This window comes from Vulpes vulpes, chromosome 14 (assembly GCF_048418805.1).
Source record: "Vulpes vulpes isolate BD-2025 chromosome 14, VulVul3, whole genome shotgun sequence".
Taxonomy (NCBI): Eukaryota; Metazoa; Chordata; class Mammalia; order Carnivora; family Canidae; genus Vulpes; species Vulpes vulpes.
This window is the reverse complement of record NC_132793.1, coordinates 88,232,432-88,257,672: the sequence shown is the minus strand read 5'-3', so window position 1 is coordinate 88,257,672 and position 25,241 is coordinate 88,232,432. Positions and strand designations below refer to the sequence as shown.

At 49.2% G+C, this 25,241-nt stretch overlaps 1 protein-coding gene across 1 annotated transcript in view; it reads left to right on the top strand.

Annotated features, from left to right (window-relative positions):
- Positions 1 to 19,085: 19,085 nt before the first annotated feature.
- ALDH1A3 (aldehyde dehydrogenase 1 family member A3) overlaps positions 19,086 to 25,241 on the top strand; it is a 37,836-nt gene continuing 31,680 nt past the window's right edge. The window contains exons 1-2 of the mRNA XM_072737111.1: positions 19,086 to 19,305; positions 24,658 to 24,762. Coding sequence (XP_072593212.1) covers positions 19,207 to 19,305; positions 24,658 to 24,762 — 204 coding nt within the window. The 5' untranslated portion in view covers positions 19,086 to 19,206. The remainder of the gene's footprint in view (positions 19,306 to 24,657; positions 24,763 to 25,241) is intronic.

The window sequence follows — 25,241 nt, the reverse complement described above, 5'->3', positions numbered from 1 at the left end:
CAGCTCCAACAGGCCATACCCACCTGTGGCAGAGCAGAGCTGGCATAAGCCAGAGGAGGGGTTGGGCAGCTTCAAGGACTTAAGTACTTCCCTTCTTTCTCTCTCTTTGTCCTTCTTCACCAGGAGACTCTGGAAATGTTTGCACTCCTCTCTTCTCACCTTCCTCCCAGTTGGAGACTGATAAGGATAGACAGAGAGGCCTGGCTACCCCTGAGGAGGACTGAACTGTGGCCAGATAGACTCACAGCTAATCTGCTCCCAGATCCCTGAGTAAGAAAATAAATAACTGTTGGTTGAAACCACTAAGTTTTGAGGTAATGTGTCACACAGCAATACATAGCTAAATGGAAGGTTACTGGTACTACTGACCAAATATCTCTGGTCTGCCTTCTAGAAGCATAACAAAAGGACACGTCTCCTCTCACATATGTATATGTGACTTTCTTTGGTAATGATGTGATCACCTCTGTGAAGGCAGCTCAAGAGCCAATGTGCACTGTCATCATCTCTTTCTCCCTCTACTACACCCATGGTCAGTTTTGCTCATAATGGGACAATGCTTCATGAGCGTAGGGCCCCAAGGGGAGGTGATGGAGTGCAGAGCTTTGAGCCCACCCCATGAACATGCAGCAGCAGCAGAAGAAAAAGTATCTTTGCAGGTTGTAAGCACCTCCATTTAGGGGGTTTGTTACCATAGCAGCATCAGAACTATACTGACTAAACGGGCAAGGGTACGCAGGGATTCCCCATCCGTCCACCTCTGTTTCTTCCTGCCGACACCTCCAGCCAGGTCAGCGGGATTGGCCCCTCCATATGGGATTCCTACAGTCTGCACATGGAGCAGGACTCTTTCTCCTGTGGGAGCCTGATTCGGGAGAGAGTTGGGACACCGGGCATTGTCCCCGTGACTCCTATGCTTCAGAACCCAGTGAACGGGAAAAGCTTGTGTGTGAGTTAGAGGAGTATAAGGTGTTAACGGCCCATGCGATCCAGTTCTGAAAGGCACAAAGTCAACACCGATTGATCTTGTGCTTTCTTTTCCGGAACCAGAGAGAATTTGGGGGAAGTTACTGTCTGGCCACCCAGAAAACAAAAGCCAGTTAGGATTTGTTTTATTTTCTTTTCTTCCCAGATCAATCCCTAGTTCCCCGAGGATCCGGTGTGGTTTTGAGCTTCCTCTGTGCCTGTTCTGCTCCCCACACACCCCCTGCTCGCCCCTCCCAGCCCCCTCAACCGTTCTGTCCTTCCCCATACCCTCCTCTGCTGCCCCCTCCCTTCCTCAGGCTGTGGCCTCCTCCTCGTTAGGAAGTGTTAGAAAGTTGCTGGAGTGCGAAATGAGCCTGCGAAAGCTCCTTGTCCTAATTAAACTTCAACGAGGAGAGTGACAAGAGGCGACGGGGAGGAAACGGGTGCCACGGGGGTCTCAGACTGGGTCCAGGCTGGGGAGGCCATTGTCCTGCAGAACAAAAGCTGCTGTTTGCATGTGTTAAACCCCATCAAACTTCATCAGACCCAGGTGCAAAAGCCCACATCCCAAATGCCATCCCGGCTTATGCCACCTTCCAGAGCACGGCTGGGGCCCCAGCCATCAGCCCTAATCAGGACAGGGCCCCACATCAAAGCTGGACTCCCTCCACAGACAGCTTCTGCTCCAAGATGCATTGTTGTTGCGACTCCCTCCGCTCAGCCCTTGCCCCACGAATTAGGGCACCGAGCCCCCCCCCCGCCGAGCACCCCCCCCCCCCCCCATAGCATGGCTGGTCTCTGCTGGCGTTATTGTTAATGAGGTAGGAAGTGCGGCTTCGTCCTAGCCCGGGACTAACCTAATCACATAAAGCTGTCGCTCTGGAACAGACCGAGCGGCCCCAGAGTCAATTTCCCTGAAAGCAACGCAGAGCAGAGCTTCCTGGGAGAAGACACAATGCTGTCTATTGTCTCTGTCACTTCCTCTGCACCCTCCCAGCGTGGAAGCATCTCTTTGGGAGCCACAGTCCTTTGCAAAAGCTGTTTGCTGAGGCCCCGCCGCGGTTTCCAAAACCCCCGTGAGAAGCAGTGTCTCTCCGCAGTCATTGTTTCCAGGCTGGCCAAGCCGGCTAGGGAGGAGAAGCCAGACCCAGGGAGACTGTCTCCTGGCCCTGGGCTTGCGACACTGGACCCTGGTGGTTCCTGGCGCCTCAAGGTCTCTAGAAGCCGCCCCAGGATCTGGGCAGAAGCCAGGGCGATGCCAGATGCAGGAGGAGCACCCTACAGGGGCCGGGCCCTGGGTGAGGAGAGAGCCAGAATGATCTAGAAGGTCCTCAGGATGTCACTGGGCATCCTGAATGACCTTCCCATCAGGACTCTGGGCAGCCATCTAGGCCACTGCTTACCCAACTGTCCTTCCTAATTATGGCCCATTCCCGGGGCGAGGGCCTTCCCCTCGAAGTGACCAACACTGGACAGAAGTTTCACTCACTCCTACCCGATGTCCTCATGTTTCTCTCTTCCTGCTGCGATGTGTTCCCAAGAACCCAGGCAGGGAGAAGGTGGGCTGGGGGAGGCCCAAAATGGGCTGAGAAGGGCCTGGGGCAAGACAGAGGTAGGGTCAAAATGCAAAAGTGAAGTAACCTGGATGGGGTGTGGATGCTGGTCTATGCTGAGCACTGGCTAGGAGGCCAGACGTTACAATGGAAGCTACGGCTCCCCATCTTCCCGAACGAAGGCTGTGTGTTTGGGGGCTTCTACCCCATTCTCTGGGTCACCAAGATTCTAGAGTGATCGAGATACAGCCCTTCTCTTATCAGCCAGGAGATTGACATGTGAACAGCCAAACCTAATCCAAGGCAGAGTTTACAGAAGGCTGTTTGGAAAGTGGCCTGAATGAGGACGAAAGAGGAAGGTCTGGTACAGGAGGAAAGAAGCCTTCCTGAGAGGGCTGCCCTCACTGTGGCCTCAGTGACCCAGCAGGATTTTGCAGAGAGAGAGTGGATCATAGGTGAGGCCAAGCCTTTGCTGAAGCATTGTTCATAAAAGGAGTGCAAGCACTTACTTCCCTCCCAGCCCCAGGTTAGCCTGGTTCTCCAACCCAGTCTTTGGCATTCCTGGGAAATTGTGACTTTCCTAACCTGCGGCCAGCCCACCACGTTCTCCCACCACTCATTTTGCAGGCTAGTGTGTGTGGAGGGGGTGGGCACTCAGAAAATACTTGCTGATCCTGGGGAGTGAAGCCATACAGTAGGGCCCCTGGAAACCAAAAGGGCCCACTTAAGCAGATCACTCTTGGATGCTGGCAAGAGTGAAATCACTTGATAGGTATTTTGTCGTGTGTTTCTTTTTAACTATATAAAAAAAGGGTGGATGTGCAAACCCAACCCAAGAATACCTTGGCTCAGGCTCAACTAGATGAAACCTTAAAAAATGATTTAATGTTCTGTTAGACTGTTGCATATTAAAGCAATGTAATGCCTTCTAAGAGACGAGAATCAGATCCTGTGATGACTCGGACACATTTAAAGAGTTATAGCTCACTTATCAAAAAAGCAACAATCAATATTTTGCCCAATGTGTATAGTGGCCTGGACCTCAGAGTAATGTATGCAAGTGTCCCTTAGTTCCCAGACTATGATGCTACCACCTCCTACTTCCCTTCCTGAGCTGCGCTTTTGCAAACAGGAAAGCTTGTGGGAGAAGGGAGTACGTGGGGCTGCGTCTGCCCATGGAGTGGGGCTGTGTGATCACTGAGTTGCAAAGTCAGAGCTCTTCCCGGGAAACTGAATTTCCAATGGCTCTCTGGGCAGGGTTGACAGGGGTAGGCCGCAAGTATATGCATTGGGTATGTTGCACCTTAAGTAGTGCAGCTGTGAAACCTTGCTGTACAGAGGCATTCATGGAAAATTATTGGGCACTTGGCCCACAGCAGATGTGATGAGAAATTGGGCCAGGAGGAGCTGGGATGCGGCAGGAGAGAAGACATGGGGGGACTGCAAAGCCTTACAAGGTGACCACAGGCAGAAACCTTAAAAAAAAAAAAAAAAGAAGAAGAAGAAGACATTCCCACCAGTTCCAGAAAGTAGGGCTAACTTAAAATGCAACTCCTTTCCTTGAAGTGGGCTTGGCAGGCTCAGTTGTTGAAAGGGAAAAAAAAATCAATTTTTAAAAAAAAGAAAGAAAAGAAACAAAATCAACATGTTTTACATTTGTCTAGCCTGCATTTCCCCCCAGGCATCCCCCTCTTCACATGCTGAAATGATGTGTGAGATCAGAACAAAAGAAATTTAGAGAAGCTGTTGCCATAGGGTCCAGAGCTAAGGAGGCTGCAATTTTAAAATATTGTTTCAAGTATTTATGATGTGAAATCGTCAAACAGGTAGTAGTATGCCGAGTCCTCTCGGATGGTATCAGAGTCACATAGCTGGAGCCTCTCCAGTCATTGCTTAGGAGAGTCACCTGTGCCCCTTGCCTCCAGACACCATCTCAGCCCAAAAACCAGAGGAAAGGCGGCATTTCCCCTTGTGTTCAGAGTTCTTTTTTTCTCCGTTCATGTTCCAGGACCCACCCTCCAAATCTGTTCTTCTGTAAAGAGTGGACACTTACTTATACCCTAATGTGAATGGGAACCCCAACTTTTTCTTAAGATGGATAGGAAGACTTATGTTTTCACTGATCCTAAGCTAAAGTAAGTGTTAAACAGATGAGGGAATTATATTTAGGGGGAAAGTGTCCATACCCGATTCCTATGAGCCTTCCTTAAAGGCTCTATGAAATTTCTTACCTCCTAGGCTTTATGCAGAAGTTGGTTCTCTCCATCTGCAATGCTTTCTGAATAATTGACTCATATTTTCTTTCCGCTTCATGATGACACATTTCCCCAGAATGGTCTTCTGTGATTAGGAGTGTCTCTGTGGCAGAAACTGCTAGTTGCCTACCAACATCTATTCCCCTACCAACATCTATTCCCCTTTCTTCCTGACTAACAGACTCCTATGTTGTTAGGAGCATCAATGGGGCCAGCTGGAAAAGCAAACCAAAACAAAACTTCATTTCCCAGGCTTACAGATATCTGTAGCCAAGGAGATGTAAGCAGAAGACATTGATGGTGGGGAGGGGGTTGCTTTAGAGAAAATTCTTCAGAAGGGGAATAATTAGACCAGGAAGCTGGCTTTCTTCTTAGCCTTTCTCCTTGGAATCTGGCCATGATGGTTGGAGCTCCAGCAGCCATCTTGGGGCCAACCTGCGGATGGAATTAACAAGCTACAGTGGCAAAACAGAAAGAAAGACAGAGATGCCAGGCTTTCTACTGACTGTGTGTGGTGCTGTCTTATCAGCCCTTGGCTTCCCATCTCTGTATTTATTTCTTTTATGTGAAAATGAACTTCGATCTGCTTTCAGTCACCATGATTTTCAGTTTCTGTCACTAGTTGAACTAAACCTAAGTAAGTCCTCCTCTTTCTGCACCTCTCCAAATAGCTGTTTACATTCCCAATCTCTCATTGTGAGCCTGTCTTCTCCCCAGTCTGTGAGAGCTATGAGGTCAGCAGTGAACTTTGACTTTTGGAGCTTCAGTGCCTGCCTTGGAGTCTGGCACATAACAGCAGCCCTACACATGTTTGTTGAGTTGGAGGCCCCTGAAATATGGCTCTGCCTGTATGTGGGCATACTTGAAACCCCTTTCAAGAGTTAAGACTACAGGATATTGGGAGCCAGAGCCCGGGAGAAGTCAGTATTTAGACTACTTTGGACTCAGAAGGGGAAAACCCACCTATTTATTTATAACAACAAAATGGCTATTTTTGAGCACCGGCTACGTGCTCCAAATATTGGTTCCCTCAGTCCCACTTCATCCCATACTTTTAAGATTTCTGCCTGTGCATGATTATTGCAGATTAAAGCATATTCCCACATGCACCTTGCCTACCTCACCCTCTCCCTCTTCAGCCAGGAATTTCCCCAGTGAATCTCTGCAGGTGCAACAGGAACCAGGGGCCTCCTGGGGTGGGGTGCTCAGGAGGTGGGAGACGGAAGCATGACCCCAGGGCCCAGAAGGAGCCTCAGAAGTAAGGTCCCCACAGAGCCCCTGAGAGTTTCCTTTGTCCACCTCGCATCTATTTTGCCCAAATGTGCTTTTGGGCGAACAGTTACCACAGAAGAGCAGGCCAGGCCCCCTGGCCTCCAAGCTCAGCCTTCAGGGTAGGGCAGAAGAAAGAATGTAATCAGAGTTATGGCTTAATGAAGTGAACCGTGATGACCATAAACAGACAGTTTGGGATTTGGTTTGTTATTTTGTACAAGGCAGTATCTTTCAACAGCGACTGGTGTTAGGGTCAGTCTTAAACATTTTCGTGTCACCCACCAAAAAACAGTAATGCCATTGTTACACTGTACTTTTCCACCTTAAAATGGGATTGGTTTTGTGGGTTGGGAAAGTTACCAAAAATAAGTTTCTTCAATCACAAAAGTTAGCACAGAGGAAGTTGCTAGATCGTTTGAAAGATGGGAGAGGACCATAGATAAGAAAGAGTTGTTACAGACAACAGACCCAGACCACCTACACTCCAGCTTTTTTATATTTAATGTATATAGTAGACAGTGAATCCAGCCCAACTGGAGGAGAAAGTTGGTCTACTAGACCCTATTATATGGGGTAGAACCCAAAGAGCTTTATGGGATAGCTCATAGCTGTGTGCCATTTTACAAAATAGCAATAAAAAATGTTCTCCCTCTTGAGATCAGCATCCCAAATGCAGTAAGCCCAACATGGCCATGCCAAACAGCCTGGCAGTGCAGCTTCCTGAGTCCGGGATGGAAGGTGACAGATTTGGGTTGTGGGCAGCATTCCCTCCTTCTCCTTTGGAAAAAAGTCTCTGCTATAAGTTGGTGACCTTTATTTTGTGCCCAAACACGTCAGCACTATCTAGTAACAGCCCGAATCAGGCCTATTTTTGGCACTTTCAGAGTTTATAGCCACTTGGGGATGCCCTGAGGGGTTGTTCATCTTTAAAGCACATCCTAGAAATGCATTGCATGGGAGATGCTGGGAACCAGGCAGAAATGGCAGGTCTGAAGGATGACAAGGAGCCTAGGTCATACGTTGGGCCGAGGCTGGCCAGCCCCAGGCCCCAGTGCGAACCTTACCCAGAGGTGAAGCTGGGACTCTGGCATCTCTGATGCAGTTGAGCAAATGCTGCCAGCTATCATTTTGTCAAACAAGATTACAACACAAAGGTCCAAGTGTATGGTCTTAAATCTTTTTTTAAAAAAACCCTCCATTATAACCAAGAGTACCATCTCTTACCTCTATTTCTCCAGGTAGGCATTATTCTATCTGGATGTATTTTCCCATCTAAATGAGAAACTCCTTGAAAACAAAAACCACATCCCATTTTTCTGTGGTCATCATACCCAGCTCATAAAATGTTTTAACAAAGTATAAAATCCTTTGGCTTGCCAGACGTCACTTCACTCAGGATTGACCTTCTTTACTTCTTACAAGGTAAAAACCAAGAGGGTACTTTAGCATATGCAGAGGATTGTAGATTTCCACCGGGTGTAGAAATCACCATGTGGTTGGGAGCCAGGTGTCTGGGCATTCTAGCCCTGGTTCAGTCACAACTAACACAAGGAATTCATATTTTTTTAAAAAATAAGAAATTAGATAAACTGTGCAAGCAGATTGATTTGTCACTTCATATTGGATCATGTTTACCCTGTCTGTTGGAACAAGTGAAAACTCATGGAATATGAACTAAAGCTTAGGAGATTACTATATACTCATGGAAGATTTATTAGAATTTACTTTAGCTTACCAAGAGAACTTCTGAATATATTTCTTAGAGTTGTTTTCTTTAATTCCTACAAAACCCTATAAAAAATACATTTCTCAAGTGAAAGAAAAAAAAAAAAAAAACTAACACTGTGACCCCAGACAATACTGGCCCTCCAAGTCCAGAGTTGATTTGCCTGTGAAATAAAGAAATAGGTTTTGGAGAGCTCTGTGGTCTCTATCAGGTCTACAATAGAGGTTAAACATTGAGAATGGCATCTCATCTATTAATATCCCCAGAAAGGGTGGGAAAACAAGCAGGACTTAACTGTATTACTCCAGCTCAAGGCTTTTAATTTATTCTAGAAAGAGAATCTATTGTGATGCATTCACTGCAGACCTACAAATAAAGTGTCCAACTCACAGTTGATGAAAATGCCTAATATGTATTGACTATTTGCATTTTGCATATTTTGGGTCCCTTTCAGGACCTAGTACCAAGCTGTCCTTGGTCAATGATGCTCCCTGGTGGCTGGTGTGGGTGGTGCCTCTATAGTTATGCATTTGGATTCTAGAAATAGGAGTCCAGGCAATAAGCCAACTTGGAAAAGGATATAGTAAGTGCTGTAAAGGCAGTAGGACAGGATGCTATGAGGGAAGAATGTTGTATGGGCTAGTCAGAGAAGGCCTTTCTGATGAGGCAGCCTTTGAGCTGAGACTCTCATGATAGAAGAGGTCACAAAAGAGCATTCCAGGCAGAGGCAATTGCAATTGCAAAGGCCCTGAGGTAGAAATGAGAATGGATATGTTTTCAGAACAGAAAGACACGCTGTGCAGCTGGCAGCTGACAAGCGTGCAGTGTGGCATGGATGTGGCACAAGATGGAAGAGAGATCAGGAGAGGCCTTTCCGGGTGTGAGGAGTTGATTCTGGGTGGGAGGGGTTGGGAACCAGAAAGGAGACTGATGTGGTGCTACTATGCTAGATGTCTTCACTCTCTTGCACATTCCTCACACTTCAGTCAATTCTACTTTAGACAATATTTCTTTCTATCCCAACTTCTGTTCAAATAGCTCAGAAAAAAAAATTGCTTTTCCCTTGATCAGCCTTCCATTCCATCCCATTGAGAGCAAAATGACCCTGACCTTGGCTAATGTACAGCTGTGGTGTTGGAGAACACCCTCCTTGAGAAGATGAAGAGCAACCACACACCCAACCTGACCAGGCACCCTCACCTGCAGAAGCCCATTTCCAGAACAGCCCAGCACCTTAATGACAACCATCCACATAGCTTTGTGCTGCTAAACTGTCCTATTTTACAGAGTACGGAGCTGAAAGCTGAAGGCTCACCCCAGGTCACACGGCCAACAACTGCCAGAGCCAGGATGTTAGAAACTCCTAACTTGGCCTAAGTCCATGACATAATATGGAGGCAATGCATGGGCTCAAAATTTAGTGATTTTTTTTTTTTTTTTTTTTTTTTTTTGCACATCCACTATTTTGGCCACTTGGCTGGTCAATGGGGGAGAAACTAGACAGTGTTCCTGCCCTCAGAGTTCAGTCTCATAAAAAAGGGGCACCTGGGTGGCTCAGTGTGTTATGCATCTGACTCAATTTCAGCTCAGGTCATGATCTTGGGGTCTTGGGATGGAGTGCCATAGGGCTCCTGGCTCAGTAGGAAGTCTGCTTCTCTCCTTCTTCCTCTCCTCTTACCCATCCCCACCCCCGCTCACATATCCTTTTTCCATTTCTTTCTCTCTATAAAATAAATAAAATAAATCTTTTTTTAAAAGACCAATGTCAAATTAATGACTACACAAATAGATGTATAATTATAATTTTGCATATGCAAATCATATTTATAATATAATGTAGCTACCCCATGAGTTGGAATCTGTACAATGGCTAGAATTGCCACTCCTACAAAGACACCTGAGACTTGGTGCCATCTCCCTGTTCTGGCCCTCATTTCCTGCATTGACTGTCCACTGTCCACAACTGGCCAACCATTCTGGGCAAACCCCTTGCCATGCCCTGCAGCCCACAGGGGGAGTGTGGCCTCATATCCCAAAGTGGGCCTCTTGACCAAGTAATATCCATCCCAGCCTCTCCAGTGGCACAGAACCTAATTCCCAAAGTGCCTTAAAGCCCCTCCTACCTTCCCCAGGTCTGCACCTCATTCCATTAAACCTGTCTTCCTCGAGCCCCAGGATTCAACACCAGTCTAAAGAACAGTTCTTATTCCATGGAATGAAAGTATAACCCCTTCTTTATAGTATTGCCCTGGTGTTTCTGGGCTCTGATCTTGTCAAACTGTATTGATTAAAATTCTGCAAAGCCATTCCTTTGGGGGTAGCTGTAAGGAGTCTCTGAAGAGTGGGGGCAGTTGGCTCTTGGCTGAAATGGGTATTGAACTTTCCTTAGGTTCATGGTGAGATATGAGCCTAAAGCCGATCTCCACTCTGAAAAGAAACAGAACTAGAGAGAGGGAAAGGACTCATTTCAGCCATCCTGAGAAGATGGGCTTCAGGTTGGGGGTGGGGGTGGGAGGTGCCTTTCATAATAGACCAGGTATTGGCCAACCAGACATCAGAGCCTGGTGGCCCTTCTCATGCCATGATATGCATACAAAACTCCCAGGGCTCTGGTTAACATGCAGATTCTATCTCTGTAGGTCTAGAGCAGGCCCTGAGAGTCTGCATTTCTAAAAAGCTCCCAGGAGATGCTGATGCTGCCAATCTAGAAAGCACACTTCTTAGATACTTGTTATCTAATATGAAGTGCAGAATCCTGAGCCCACCTCAGACCTGTGAATTGAGTCTGTAAGTTAACAAGATCCCAGGTGATTCCTGTGCATGGTACAGTGTGAGAAGGCTGGTTTCTAGAGCTTCTCTGAATGCTGTGCCCATGGCAGACATGGCTAATGAATCTCCACACTGGTGATGAGTTGAGATCCTTCTCTGCAAAGTCTGCAAATGAGAGTCAGCCAGGGAAAGAAACCTTGAGGCCAAAATGCACTAAAAATACTGGGAAACAGGGTTGCTGGAGGGGAGGTGGGCAGGAGGATGGGGTAAATGGGCATTAAGGAGGGCACATGATGTGATGAGCACTGGGTGTTAAATGCAACTGATAAATTATTGAACACTACATCTGAAAATAAGTATGTACTATATGTTGGCTAATGGAATTTAAATTTAAAAAGAAGAAGAAGAAAGAAAAAGAAAGAAAGAAGGAAAGAAAGAAAGAAAGAAAGAAAGAAAGAAAGAAAGAAAGAAGAAAGAAAGAAAGAAAGAAAGAAAGAAAGAAAGAAAGAAAGATTTGAAGAATTAGCCCTAACATATGACTGATGTAACAGGGGATAGAGAAACAAGGAAGGGCAAAGTTAAGCTTTCCAAATCCAAATGTTTCTAGGAGGAGAGTAGGAAGAGAGAGTTTCTGCAGGAAGCGTCTGCAGTGTCAGGATGAAGCATAAATATATGTGAAGGGGATGAGTTTCAAAGGGTGTAGGCCTGGAGTCAGACAGAGAAGGGTCTCTGTCCCCTGGCATCTGGAGCTGCTGAAAACCATCTATGATATCCATCACAGAGAAAAGTAGGTTCTAGGAAAAAGGTTCTAGAAGGGCTGAAAAGCTGCCCACACAGCTGGGAGTGTCTTGGCCAGGGCTGAAGGAAGGAACTGGGTTCTGTCCCGCTAGCATGAGAGTCTCAAGTGGCATAAATGGAGCATTCACCATACACCACACAGGACAGGCCCTGACACATCTGTGATGTCATTTAGGTTTCTCAACCCGTTCACGAGGTCCCACCATCCCTTTCTGATAGATGAGGAAAGTGAAACCCAGGAAGCTTCAACAATGAGGCTAATAAATGCCTTTATGGGAATCCTTCAGTCTATCTGCAAGGCTGACCTCCTAGGCATATATATTTATCCTTTGGCCTGAAAAGAAACTTTCCTGCGGTCTCTTGGCCAATTTTCACTAGAGGGTCCTTGGCTGCCTTGCCTGTGTGAGGGGCAGGAAAGGATGAGGATCAGGAAGCCTCCAGAAGGCAGTGATGCCTGGGAGCTGAGGGAAGGCAGGACAGGGCTCTGGTGTGATACTTTCTGTCCAGTCAATTATGATGTGGGCAGCAGTGATGTCGTCCTGTCTGTTTTACCACGCGTATGCTTGGCATGTCACACCTGCTCTCTTGTGTATTCCCATGACCTTGCTGGGAAGGAACTATTACTCTCATTTTCAGAAGAGAAAGTGAAGTGCAGGAAGAGGTGCAAAGCGCTTAGCTCAAGTGCCAGGTCCAAAGTGCTCCCTGGACAGAGAGTCACACCCACATGTGTCTGATCTCAAAGCTAGGACCCCTGTTCAGGCTCACTAAGAAGTGAGTGGGATTTTGTGGGCGAGTCTGGGCACTGATCTCTATTTCTGGCATCGTGTCTATGATACAGGTGAAGTGTTGGGTATGATCAATAAACTGTTGAAGCACCATTTGTTTTTAAGTTGGGGAATTCCTGCTTCTCGCAATGGAAAAAACTTTAGTGGCAACTTTCTACCGAACTTGGTCCCATGACATCTAGTGGCCACCCGGAGGAATGCAGTGGAACCCCTGGACGTTGGCTAGCAGGTGCAAATGCTGGTACTTCCGGGGATAAAAGACGGGCTGAAATGGACAATAATTGAAGTATCCGTGGAATTTATAAAATGCACACTTAAGCCTCATGACACTTGTAATTCTTGGTTTTGTTCCTAATAGTTATGCTTATTTACCATCACTGGTGGAAAATACACCTTATCCAACCCATTGTTTTTTAATTGGTAAACTATGTTTAATGATTATAATAATATAGTATAGTATACTAAAATATAGTATAATAGAATATAAACTCATTTTGGGATTATTCTCAATAATAAAAAGCATTATAAAGTTGAAAATGCTATAGGTGGCTAGTCTTTTCCCCTGGGGGTGGTGTAGATGGTGTGATCCTAAGACATTAGGATCACCATAATGCTGTATCAAAAAAACTATATGACAATATACATAAACAGGCTTCCCATCTGTTGTGCCTAAACATATTCTAAGACATGATGTGCTTTATAGAGACTTTCTGATTACAGGGGAACCTCCAGAGCACTGCTTGAGTGACTTTCACACCACAAAGGCACGACAACAGGATCCCCAGGCTATTTCGTGAGAACACAGATTTCAACAGCTTCTCCACTCCCCGCCTCCATCTCCACCCCAGGATTCAAATAATGGCAAACGTCCAAAGGAAGATTCTTCCATAATTGATGCTCCTTTACAGGGAGTCCCGGCTACAAGGCAAGAGGAAAGTCTTGTCACTGTGGGGTTAGGATACGTGGGTCCAAGAGCAATTCACCAAACTAACACACTCAAATTAGTTTTCAAACATTTTGGGTTTGGCAAACTACATCTTGCTAAGCCCCCTTTCCCAACATTTTTATACCCATGTGGATTTCAGGGGAAATTTAATATGTATGTTTCTGATTCACTTAGGCTTAACTCAGCACAATTGTTTAGCGAAAGGCACTTTATGTCCAAGAATCTTCCAGAACCCTTTTATAAGCCCCTTAAATACCTTTCCTTCTAACCAGGAAGTGTGTTTTGCCAGAATAAATTGAGCTCACCACCCCGCCAAATAATTCAAATTTAGTTCAAAACGCAGAATCCCTGAACTTCAAAGAGGATTGCAAATTTTGCAAACAACTCTTCATGTCACTGAGAAAGTCTGGTGGCAATATTGAGAAGTGTAGAATGCTACGAGGGAGATGCAGTGGTTACATGTAGTGGCATTTTGTATATTTTAAAACCAGAAGTCTCACTTCTTGCTGCATGGTTTGAGTGCTGGCCTGGCCAAGAAGCTTCCAGATCTGGGTGGCCCAGGGACCTATGCAGTCACATCAGCTCTCTGAGCATTGGTACCATATTCACTCAGAAAGTGCAGCCCAAAGCTAATACCCCCCAGCACCTCAAATGGTGGGCTACCTGCCTAGCCCCATAATCAAAGCTGTGGATGAATGACTGAGTTAGCTTCATTTATTCCATCCCAGGGTTATTTTCTTCTTTGTTCTTTAATTTACCACAAACCTGAGCACAGATATTCAGAATATTTGATTAAAGCCCAAAAAGATAAAGATGGTTAAGATTTCAAATGTGCTTATTGTATATAAAGAAAACATTATTATTCCACCAGGGTTTAGAAGTTTGTCTTTTTCTAATCTTGGTGATACAGCATGATTTAAGAGTCTCATGCTCTACTGACTGAGCTAGCTGGACGCCTTATAGGATGATTTAAGTAGCCAGTTGTATCACTTAGGATTAGATTCAACCACATATAACAGAAAGCCCCAAAAGGAGGGATTTACCCTGTGCTCACATGAAAAAAATCCAAGGGAGGAAATCTAGGGCAGAAAGCCTCATTCTACTGTAACCAGGGACACAGGAATCTGCTCCAACTTCTTTATCACATAACTTCCATTCTCAGACCTGCTTTATGGTCATAAGATAGCTGCGAGGGCTCCAGCCCTTGCATCTATGTTCCAGGCAGCAGGAAGGAAGAAGAGCCTCTCAGCTGACTCAGCCCCACGAAAAGAGCTTCTTTGGAAGCCAAAACCAAAGACTTTGGCTTATATCTTATTAACGGTTCCCATCTGCAAGAGGGGCCTGAAAATATGTTTTATCAAAGCGCACTGCTGCCCCCAGTAATATGAAGTTCTACTAGCAGGAAGGAAAGGAAGAGTTGGGTGATCAACCAGCTGTCTCTGCTTTCCCTGCCATGCTGTCTCCTGGCGTTGTCACAACTCTTAATCACCGGGGTAATGGGTGGAAGGTGGACCAGGGGAAAAGTTCCAGCAGTCGTAAACTGTCAGGCTGGGTATGTGTAAGGCCTCATCAAGGCCTGACCCACAAATGTTTTGATGTATCTTCTTTTGCTCTTACGTAGTTATTTCTCTGCTTCTGCGTGGTCTGAACTTGATTTACCTCAGACCAATACTGTGTGTAAAGATTTTCTCTCAGGTCTAGAAAGGACCTGGAAAGGAAGCAGCTAAAAACAGTGGTTCTGTGGCCCTTTCCGCTTTGATGTGGTTGGGTGTCAGCTGGCTCATCTTCTGCAGGCCCAGATGCTCCTGTGTCTGGTGTAATCACTGAAGAAAACTCACAGGAAAATAGCTCACTTTGTGTGTTCCCTGAGGACAGAATGATGGAGAAGCACAGAGCCATCTTGTGGGACCTTGAGTTCTAATGAGTGCGAAAGCCAAGTAGCTCCCTGTTCACATCAAGTTTCGGCAACACTGAACAATTCACATGAAAGGTGGGATCTACCTCATTGACACCAGGAGGGAGATGCCTGCAGTAAAGTTATATTCTCGGGATACCTGGGTGGCTCAGTGGTTGAGCATCTGCCTTGGGCTCAGGGCGTGATCCCGGGGTTCTGGCATCTAGTCCCGCATCGGGCTCCCCCCAGGGAGCCTGCTTCTCCCTCTGCCTGTGTCTCCGCCTCTGTGTGTGTGTGTCTCTCTCTTGAATAAATAAATAAAATCTTAAAAAAAAATTAAGTTACTATTGTCTCATTTCAAGGGACCTATCAGCCCATTTGTAGCCAAGAAAACTGAGGTTAGGTCACCTGCCCTGAGCACTGAGGGGCCACACTGCTTCCCAACTCTGGAGAACCACCTTCATCTGAAGAGCCTGGCTTTCCGTGGAAGTGTTCTGAACACCCAGGGGTCCCAGAGCCTGGTCTTGACTTCTAGATGCTGGGTGAGGTGAGTGGTCTTTAGGAGGCAGTTCTGCAGCTGGCCACCAGCTGTGGGGATGCTGAGGACCTTCAGGAGGTCTCTGGGCACCCCTATGGAGGCTAGGTACCAGACTTGAAATGAAGGATAACGAAAATGTGGGATCCATTACTACCGCCATCATTATTAATTACATTTGCTACAGACCTCAGTATCTCCCACATTGTTTTATAAGTTTAAAATAGAATTAGGTGGAGCTTTCAAAGCTGGTGGAGGGGTGGAGGGGTAATCGAACTTTGATTTTATCTTAGTGTTTTCTTCACAATTGCTTTTACTGAGCATTCATCAAACAAACAGGCCCTCCACACAAAATGTCTTGGATTCATAGAGATGCCAAGAAGCCAGACAATAACAGCACCACAGAGCTGCATACAGAATAAGAAGAATATTTTTACAGTGACATTAGTAGAGTGACTGTCGATCAGAGAAGCTTCCACAAGTCAGAGAAACCAGCAGAACTTGCTAACTTCCCAGAGGAATCACTCTCCAAGAAGAATGGGAAAATGAAGAACCGGTATACATACAGCACTTTACAGTTTATAAAGCCTTTCTTTGCACCATTCTCTTGCTTGAGCTTCCTCAAACACTGTCAAGTGGGAAAGAGATTATTTTATAGAGAAAGAAATCGAAGCTCAGAGTGGTGAGGCATCTGACCCAAGGACACCCAGCTGGAATCTAGATCGGAGATGTGGTTAGAAGGGGCTGGGCCTCTGTGCCTTGGTTTTCAGGCACTCTCTCTGGCACCCAGACACCCAGGGGCAGACTGTGGGAGGAAATCGTCCTTCCTCCTCCCTTAGCAGTGGCAGTCACCACTTTGGAGGCCAGGACCTCAAGGTCTGGTCCCTAAGAAAGGCACAGCCTACCGGAATGCTGCTACCACTTCCACCTGTGCCTTCACTCCACTCTATGCTGCTCCAGAGGCATGGGGCTACAGGAGGACACAGGTGCTCGCTCACCTTGGTGAAAGAAGAAGAGCATATACAGAAGAAGGTAAGAGAAATCCCTCCTCCACAGTCTGCCCCACCCACCCCCACAGCGTCTAGTCTTGATTCCTCCACGGCCGCTGATGTCTGGGGCAAGTATCTGCATGCCTCTGTTTACTCACCTGTAAAATGGGGGGGAAGAGCATCTTGCCTTCATCCCTCCCACTGAGTGGCAAGACAGGAGCAGGGGTAGCTTGCTGGTCTAGACAAGTCTGGAATCAGGCCCATCCTTCTGACCTGTTCTCTGGGAGCTCCCTGCTATGGTTGAGGGCCCTGCTCCCAACCCAGGCTCCCAGGATCATGAGGGTGGCTGTCAACAGGAGGATCTGCAGGTGAGGGGGTCAGCGTCATTGGAGCTGGTCCCCAAGGCCAGATGCTGCAGATCACAAGGGTGTCTTGGGGTGTGAGCTGAGGTGGTTTCTGTCCCCAACCTCATGATAAGCAAGGGGGCTGCTGTCTACCTTCCAGCACACAGGCTCCACTCTCTAGGCGAGCAGAGTTCTACGCCCCCATCCTGTTTGCCTCTACCCATCCATCCAGCAGTCACTCACAGAATTCCCTTCACAGATCTTCAGACTTTTTTTTTTTCAAGGTTGGCACAAGTGCCATAAGTTCAACCATCCAGGATCCCACAGAAACTCTTGGAATGGTTCAGCTTAGAAAGCTTCTCCAGTTGCAGAGCCATTATCATGCCATGCTTGGTGTACCCACCAGCCTTGGGGCCCTGGCTCTGGGGGCAAGGAGAATCTACTGCGGTACCCTGCAGGCCTTCCGGGGCCTAGACACCCAGATGCTAGGGTCCAGCATCCAGCCAGGGGCCCTGACAGGAGACATCTGCCCATGTGTTTCCAAGAGAGCTGAATGGGGGCCACAGGGCCAGTCAGGCAGGGCAGGGAGCCCAGACACTGGCAGCATTGCTCTGGGACTCGTGGATGTTAGTGACCCTGGCACTAAAGACAGATTCACTGCTGTGGGTCGGCCCTAACCCACAGAGTCCCGGGACCCATTACCCCCTTTCCTTGCTTCACCTGTGTATTCTAACCCATAACAGCACAGGACCCTTCCACCCCCAGCAGGCAGGTGATCTGATGAAGGGTTGGCAAAAGCTTCAAAGCTTACATACTCCACTGTCTGGAGGGACACTCAGTAGCACTGCCTTAAGGAGGAAGAGAGGGGACAGAGATGTACACTGAGCCCCGCAAAGCCAACAGGAAGAACATCAGGACAGTAAAGAGTGCCTCCATTTCCGTTCTCCCCATTGAGATTACTCACAAAAGGAAACAGGCTGACGGGCTGAGCCTAAGGATTAAACCCTTGCTTTTGTTGCTGGTGCATGCCCCACACCATTGTTCCACCTGAGGTATGACAAGCATGGGAAGCCACTTGCATGTCTCCGATGGGGACCTGGGGCAAGTCCCTGGGGTTGTTGGAGAGCGTTTCCCAAAGAGCTACACTAGAGGAGCTGGACTTGCCTCTGCTTCCCTGGGAAAGACGAGCCACCCACCGGACAAAAGGCTTCAACACTTAAAACACAAAATTGCAAAGATCTCATGTGCTTTCTCTTTGGTCTTCTTTTCTTTCTTTCTTTCCTTCTTTTTCTTTTCTTTCTTTCTTTCTTTCTTTCTTTCTTTTTTTCTTTTCTTCTTTCTTTCTTCCTCCCTCCCTTTCTTTCTTTCTTTCTTTTTCTTTTCTTTTTTCTTTCTTTTCTTCTTTTTTCTTTCTTTCTTCTTTCTTTCTTTCTTTCTTTCTTTCTTTCTTTCTTTCTTTCTTTCTTTCTTTTTCTTTCCTCTTTCTTTTCTGTTAAATCGAGGTATAATTCATGCATTTTAAAAGTCAAAATAATTGCACCCAGGGCCCCGGCTGGAGTGCGGTCTGCGCCCGCTCAGGTCAGAGGCCCGGCGCGGCCCAGCGAGGGCCGACGGCTTGTCCTGGCCTCCCGGCCCTCCGCGTGTGAGGCCCCGGGGCAGCAGGGAAAGTCCGGGCCATCTGGGCCAGCCGGGCCCGGAGGCGGTGCCAGCAGGAGCCGAGGGGGGCGCGGCGGGCGCCCGTCCTGCGAGCGAGCGAGCGAGCCGGGCCGCGGCCGCGTCCAGGCCCAGGCACGTGGGCAGCGGAGCGGGGCCGCCCGGCGGGGCGCGCAGACCCCGACGCGCCTCGGGGCTCCCGGCTGCGGGGCGCGCATCCCCGGAGCGCGGCGCGCCACGCGAAGCCGGGCGAGTGCGCTGAGCCGCGGCGGTCAGGGGGCGGCAGGTGCGGCCGGGCGAGCTCGCCCGACCGCGGGGCAGAGCCGGGCGCCCCCCGCGCCCCCACTCCGCGCCCCGGCCGGCTGCCCGAGCCCCGGCACTTCCGGAGCCCAGGGGCGCTCCGGGGCGCTCCTCCAGGGGCGGCCCCGGGGCGGGGGAGCGCGGCGCGGTGGCCGGGCGGGGGGTGGCCGGACTCCCGCAGGGGCGGCGGGCGGGTGGGGTGAGGCAGGCCGGCCCCCTCCCCTCCCCTCCCCTCCGCGCCCGCCCGCCCGCCCTCCCTTCCTCCGGTCCTGCAGCCAATTAGACAGCCCCCTCGGGCGGGAGGCGTGGGTCGCTCCATAAAGCGGCGCGGAGCTGTCACCCCGCGAGCAGGCTGCGCACCCTCCGGCCGGAGCCCGCGCCGCAGACTCGGGCGCCTGGGGCCGGGGAGCGCAGCGCAGCCATGGCCACCACCAACGGGGCCGTGGAGAACGGGCAGCCGGACAGGAAGCCGCCGGCCCTGCCGCGCCCCGTCCGCAGCCTGGAGGTCGAGTTCACCAAGGTGAGGCGGGCGCCCAGCCTGCCCGACGGTCGCGGCTCGGCGCTGGGCGGGGCGGGGCGGGCCGGGGAGTCCGCAGGCCGGGAGCCCCGCCGCCGCGCTCCCTCCGAGGGTGCCGGGCTGGTGCCGGGCTGGCCCCGCGCGCCGCGGACCCGAGCCTCCGCGCCCGGGTCGGGCCCTCTCGGGGCCGGCGGGGAGGCGGGACGGCGCGGGCGGGACCGCGGCCGCCGCGCACCGCAGGGCACGGGCCCCCGGGCGGCGGGGCTCCGCGCTGCCCTCCGAGCCTGCCGGGTGCCTGCAGCCGCCGCGGCCCCGACGTGCCCTTACGGGCCCGCCTGGGAGGCGAGCGGAGGGGCGGGCCGCGGCGCCCCGGGCTCGCTGGCCTCCCCGCAGGCGCTGCGGCCGGGTTCCGGGGGCTGAACGCGGCGGGCTGCGGGAGGGCCGGAGGGTGCCCGGGGACACCGAGGGCTGGGCTGGAAGCCCGGGGCGCGCTGCGGAGCGGCGACTCGGAGGCAGCCAGAACCACGTCCTCGGGAGCGCCGCGGCGCTTCGTGCCTTCCGCGCTAGGCCCCCCGTAGTGGACCCGAGGTGGTAGGAAGGTGAGCCCCGGCGAGGCTGCCCCGGGCCCGCGGCCCCGGCTCCCACACGCGGGGACTGCGTTCCCTGCCCGCGGGCGCCCAGGCCGGCCTGGGAGCCGCGGGGGGCCAGGCCCCACCGCGCCGCGCCCCTGCGGTCTCCGCTGTTTTGCGCCGGGCCGGGGAGGCCGGAGCGTCGGCAGAGCGGTGAGATCACCTGCCCGGGGCCGAAGGAAGCCGGCGAGGCCTGGAGCCCGGGCTGCGGCTGCGGAGGGCAGGGCGGCCGGGAGGGAGCGCGTGCCGTGGCAGGACACCCCGAAGCTGCTCGGAGGCTGGAGGCTGGAGGCTGGAGGCTGTGCACTGGGGCCGGAGCCTCGCTGGCTTCTCCTTGCCCAACTTAACCTCCTTTTCATTTTTCTTTTAATTTGCATCTTATCCCTAGCTCCCAACTCCAGCTGCCTGCGCAGCGCTGAGAAAATTTCCCCATCAATTTTACTTTCAAAAGTAGCAATTATGTCCCTCAAATAGTTTTAATCAAGCGGAGAAAGTTGCAGGCCACTATGTGTGGCCTTCAGATTTTGGTCTCTTGGCACTTCATGTCGGCTCTGCCTCTGATCACATGACATTTTAAATTAACTGTTTTCAGAGGGCTCCGTAATCAACAAAGACACTTCGCCAGGAACGCTGGAGATTATTTTTAATGTAGTTTCCCTAGTGGTATCAGCTTCAGAGCGAAAATTCCATCACCAGTTCGGGGGACAGTAAGAATAGTACCTACATCTTTTCAGATGCTGACCTGGTGGTGGTGGTGGTGGTGGTGGTGGTGGTGTGGTTTTGTTTTATTTTTGTTTTATGAGGTTGTTTTATTTTTTTAATTGATGTAGAAGCCAGAAATTGCCCATGTTAGTGTCCTTTGCCTTTTTACCTTTTTGAGGCCTCTCAGAGCAATGCAGCCACCTATGGAAGTTTCCTTCTTGCTCTGCAAGTGGATATAGAGGAGGATCTTAGCAGATTTGCAGAGCGACCAGTGTCTCTTGTCTTGCTGCGTGCCCCCTCTTCCTAGTGGAACAGACTGGGGAGAGGCAATGAGATAGAGATCCTTAGGGGCTCTCAGGCCATGACAGCTGCTATGGCCTGACACCAGGCCACTGTACCTGCTTCCCCGTGGCTCTGTCCTTGCTCCTGGCCTGCAGGCCGACCACCACTGAGGCCTACCCCTAACAGCAGCAGGGCACAGGCAGCCTGTGTGGTGGTGGCTGATGGACAACAACCCCAGCAAGCAACGCTTAGGGAGCCTCTGGCTGGAGAGACAGCAGACGGGGCCTGGGAAAGAAGCAGGAAACCCAGAACTGCAGAACCCAGGCCCTGGAGCAGGCAGTGGGGAGGGGTGGAGTGTGTGAGCCGGTAAAGGCCTGTTAGTTTTCAGATGGGACTCATGGAGCTTCTTGCTAATGGAGGACATGCCAGAAATGGTGGATCCGAGCCCCAGTTTTGGGGGAACCATTTCCTAGGATAAGTCCAGTTTCCAGAAGGATGGCCTTGTCACAGCTTCTTCATTTGTTCTCACGTTTTTTAAAAAAAGATTTTATTAATTTATTAAAGAGAAAGCGCGCGCCCGCGCCGCGGGAAAACAAGCATGAGCAGGGGGAGGGGCAGAAGGAGAGGGAGAAGCAGACTCCCTGTTAAGCAGGGACCCCAGATTCTCAGGGCTCCATCCCAGGACCCCGAGATTTTGACTTGAGCCAAAGGCAGACACTTCACTGACTGAGCCACCCAGACACCCCTGATCTCACATTTTATCACTGGCTCTGCTTTGTGACACTAGTGGGGGGAGGGTCGCCTTGAGCATTCCTCTCCCCCAGCCCCCCCACCCCCAGATCTCAGAGGATAGCAGCCTCTTTCACTTTAGGGCGATCCTTTCCTTTCCTTTGAAAGTTTCTTCCACTGACAGAGATTCTCTTTAGGAGTTTCTGGTTCACTCAAACACCCTCTTTCTGATCCCTTTTTATAAGAAATACAATTCCCTCCAATCTCCCGTTCTGAAAACATACTCTCTTGAGTTTAGCTGAAGTCCGGTGGAAGTTATGGTCACTGACATCAGCAGCCCTTGCTTGAGTGGCCACCACCTTCACCTCCACCCCGGGGCACCGGGCTCCTCTGAGCAGTTGTGGTTTTCCGGCTCAGCCCGGACAGCATGCCATTCCACTCCTACAGTAAAATATGAATTCCATAACCTAATTTTTATACCTCTGTAAGGTTTATCTGATACCAATTCACAAGTCGAGGTGAACATTTTTTTTTCTAGGCACATTTTTCTGGTTTGGGGCTCAATGCAATACAGGCAGCATGATTGGTAGGCCACACTTACTGACCCTTTCTTTATTTGTGTTTTTGTTTTGCTTTAGTGGGGAGGAAATCAACAATAGAAACCACTTATAAGATTACTTACTAGCGTCGTATACAGAAAAAAATTTTTTGCTAAATTGGCAACATCATGATGGGAAAATATGGTTAGGGTTGAGGAGTCTGACTGGTTTGTTTTGTTTTGTTTTTTAATGTCTCTGGTAAGAAGGGACTACAGATTAATGTCATGACTGACCAAGTAATTTTTTTTCTTTGAGGAATGAACATGCTTGGAGATGAAGTATTATAGACATCTGATCGTTGCAATCTGTTTCCATCCTCCTTATTTATATTCTCTTCTACCATCTCCTCACTTTCCCTCCCCCTTGGAATTGATACCAGGAAGGATCTAGAATCAGCAGTTTTCACTGATGGTCTGTATTTTCTAACCCACGAAATTTCATCTTCCGACAAAGAGGCCTCTCTCTCTGGCTGCACTTCCCTCCCCGCGCTAACTGAACCTCTCTTCTCCACTTATTAATTTCTCGCTGTTACCGAGTGATTACTTGCTGGATGGCAAGAGTGAACTCCTGGATTTGGTTTCAGCTGGAAGAATAAACCTGTAATTGTAGCCTGGCTTGTTCCACGTGCTTCCCTGGGGGCCTGGCCTCATGGTGAAGGCACTGAGCTTCCAGAAGTCGGATGGGCACATCCTATAGGCAAGGGATGCTCTCAGCTCTGGATCCCACACGGGGGACAAGGTGCCTCTGCCCACCTGCCCGGCAAGAGCTGGCCTTCCGTGCTTTGTTCCCACTCTCCCGGGAAGAGTGATCAAAACGGTCTCCCCTAGACTGAGTTTCTTTCCCAGTGAGTCTTGGAGTTTTTACAGGAGAGCCCAGGACGGAGACAGTAACCAAGCCGCACACTGGATGAGATGTCTCCCCTCTCATCTATCATCACTGGGGAGTCAAGTGTTCCAAATGAATAAAACTCACAGTAACTGAAATTAGCCCTTGGGGTGACATGGTTCTTTTAAATGACTCAAAGACAAGCAAAGAGATGCATATAGATACAGAAACGGAATTCGATGAGCTAGTTCTGTACTTAGAAATTATTGATGGCATTTCGTTTGATGGAAAGGCTTCTAAAGCATCTTTCCCGTGTCTGTGACTGGGGTCTCTGTGGGCTGTGAGCTGTGATGACAACGCTGTCGCTGTCCCAAGGCGGTATGGCAGCAGATTGTCTGTCCCCTCTGGGTAGCTGGGCCCTGCACACTGTCAAAATGTGTTTTGTACATTATCTGTCACCTCTGTTCCTGGTTCTTCTCCAAAGGCCCTCTCCTTGAATATGGTGCCTTTCAAAGGCAGTTAGCAGACTAAACTAAGAGTAAACAGCACACACCTTTCAGCATGGGAACTTTGTGAATTCTTTTTCATTCACTCGTGATGTCTTCTTATTTTTAACGTCCTTATTCTCAACTGTGTTCTAGATAATTGAGGCTCTGAATGAAGTGATTTTTGTGGGTGAAGTCTTTGGTTTTAGATATAAATGGTTATTTGCTGCATCTGTTCATACAACCAGAACATTTCCCAGCCCAGATAGTTATCTTTGTAGTCCAACACTGGCTTTTAGTAAGGCCACCATAAAAATAGGCATTTTAAAGAGAATGGGGGAGGTGTACCAATGTATACCAGTGAAGATTAAGGAGTATATATAGTAAGATTCTTGTAGAAAGCCAGTTCCTCGGCAACCTGGCTGAGGGTTTTGGCAGGGAGGAGGCAGAAGGAGTGCTCACTGCTGACCTATCCTTCAGGGGCAGGTGATCCCTTGGCACTTTATATGTATGAACCTATTTAATATTCCCCCAAACTCGATGAGGGTGTAGGATTTAACTTATACCCTTTAACTATTTAACTCAGCTCTTCCTCCATGAATCCATGTTAATGCTTTAAATGGCTCATTCAGTTAAGTGTCTGCCTTTGGCTCAGGTCATGACGCCGGGGTCCTGGGATGGAGCCCCTCATTGGGCTCCCTGCTCAGCGGGGAGCCTGCTTCTCCCTCTCCCTCTGCCCCTCCTCCCTGCCTGTGTGTGCATGTGTGCTCTCTCTCTCTCTCTCTGTCAAATGAATAAATAGAACCTTTTAAAAAATAAATAAAAAGAGAGAGACAAAAAAATTGTCTAAATGATTTTAGTTTCATTTTGACAAAAAGTAATTCTCTGAAAATGTATTAGAAGTCAGGAGACTTGGATTCTAATTCTGAGTGTGCTCCTGGTTGGGCATGTGACTCCATTTCCCCTCCAGGTCCCGTCTATAAAAGGGCGGGTGGGTGGGAGGCAGAGGAGGGAGGACAAGACGTTACCTAAGGTCCTCAGCATGTTGGAATGATACGATTTTGATTTAAGCCCTAATGCATTACAACTTCCTTTCCTGGTTAGATATTCATCAACAATGAATGGCACGAATCCAAGAGTGGAAAAAAGTTTGCCACATATAATCCTTCAACTCTAGAAAAAATATGTGAAGTAGAAGAAGGAGATAAGGTGAGTGCTTCCCCCACTGCCACCCCCACCCCCAGAGTAATTAAATTACAGATAACTAAAGGATAAGGAGATGGTTTGGCTTAGCTGTAAGACAGACCTGGCCCATACTTGGGGTAGGACCTAAGTGAGCTCCTTCTCAGACACATGGCCCAGAATGGGATCAATTAGGGACGATCCATTGCAGAGTCACTCTCCTTTGATAGATGTTCCCCCATCTATAAGGATGACCTCACTATCCTCATCACATGGCTAAAGGAAAGGTTTTTATCAATGATTTGAACCTGGAGGCATGAAACCATCTTTCCAGAAAGCATTTCCGGCTGGTATGTTTCACCAAGTGCAGCATTCTAGCAGGAGACACACACACACACACACACACACATACACACACACACCCTTAAAGGGAAAACGACTTGCTAAACAAGTCATGCGGGGGTAATAACATCATGCAATCACCAGATTTCTCTGAAATGATCACA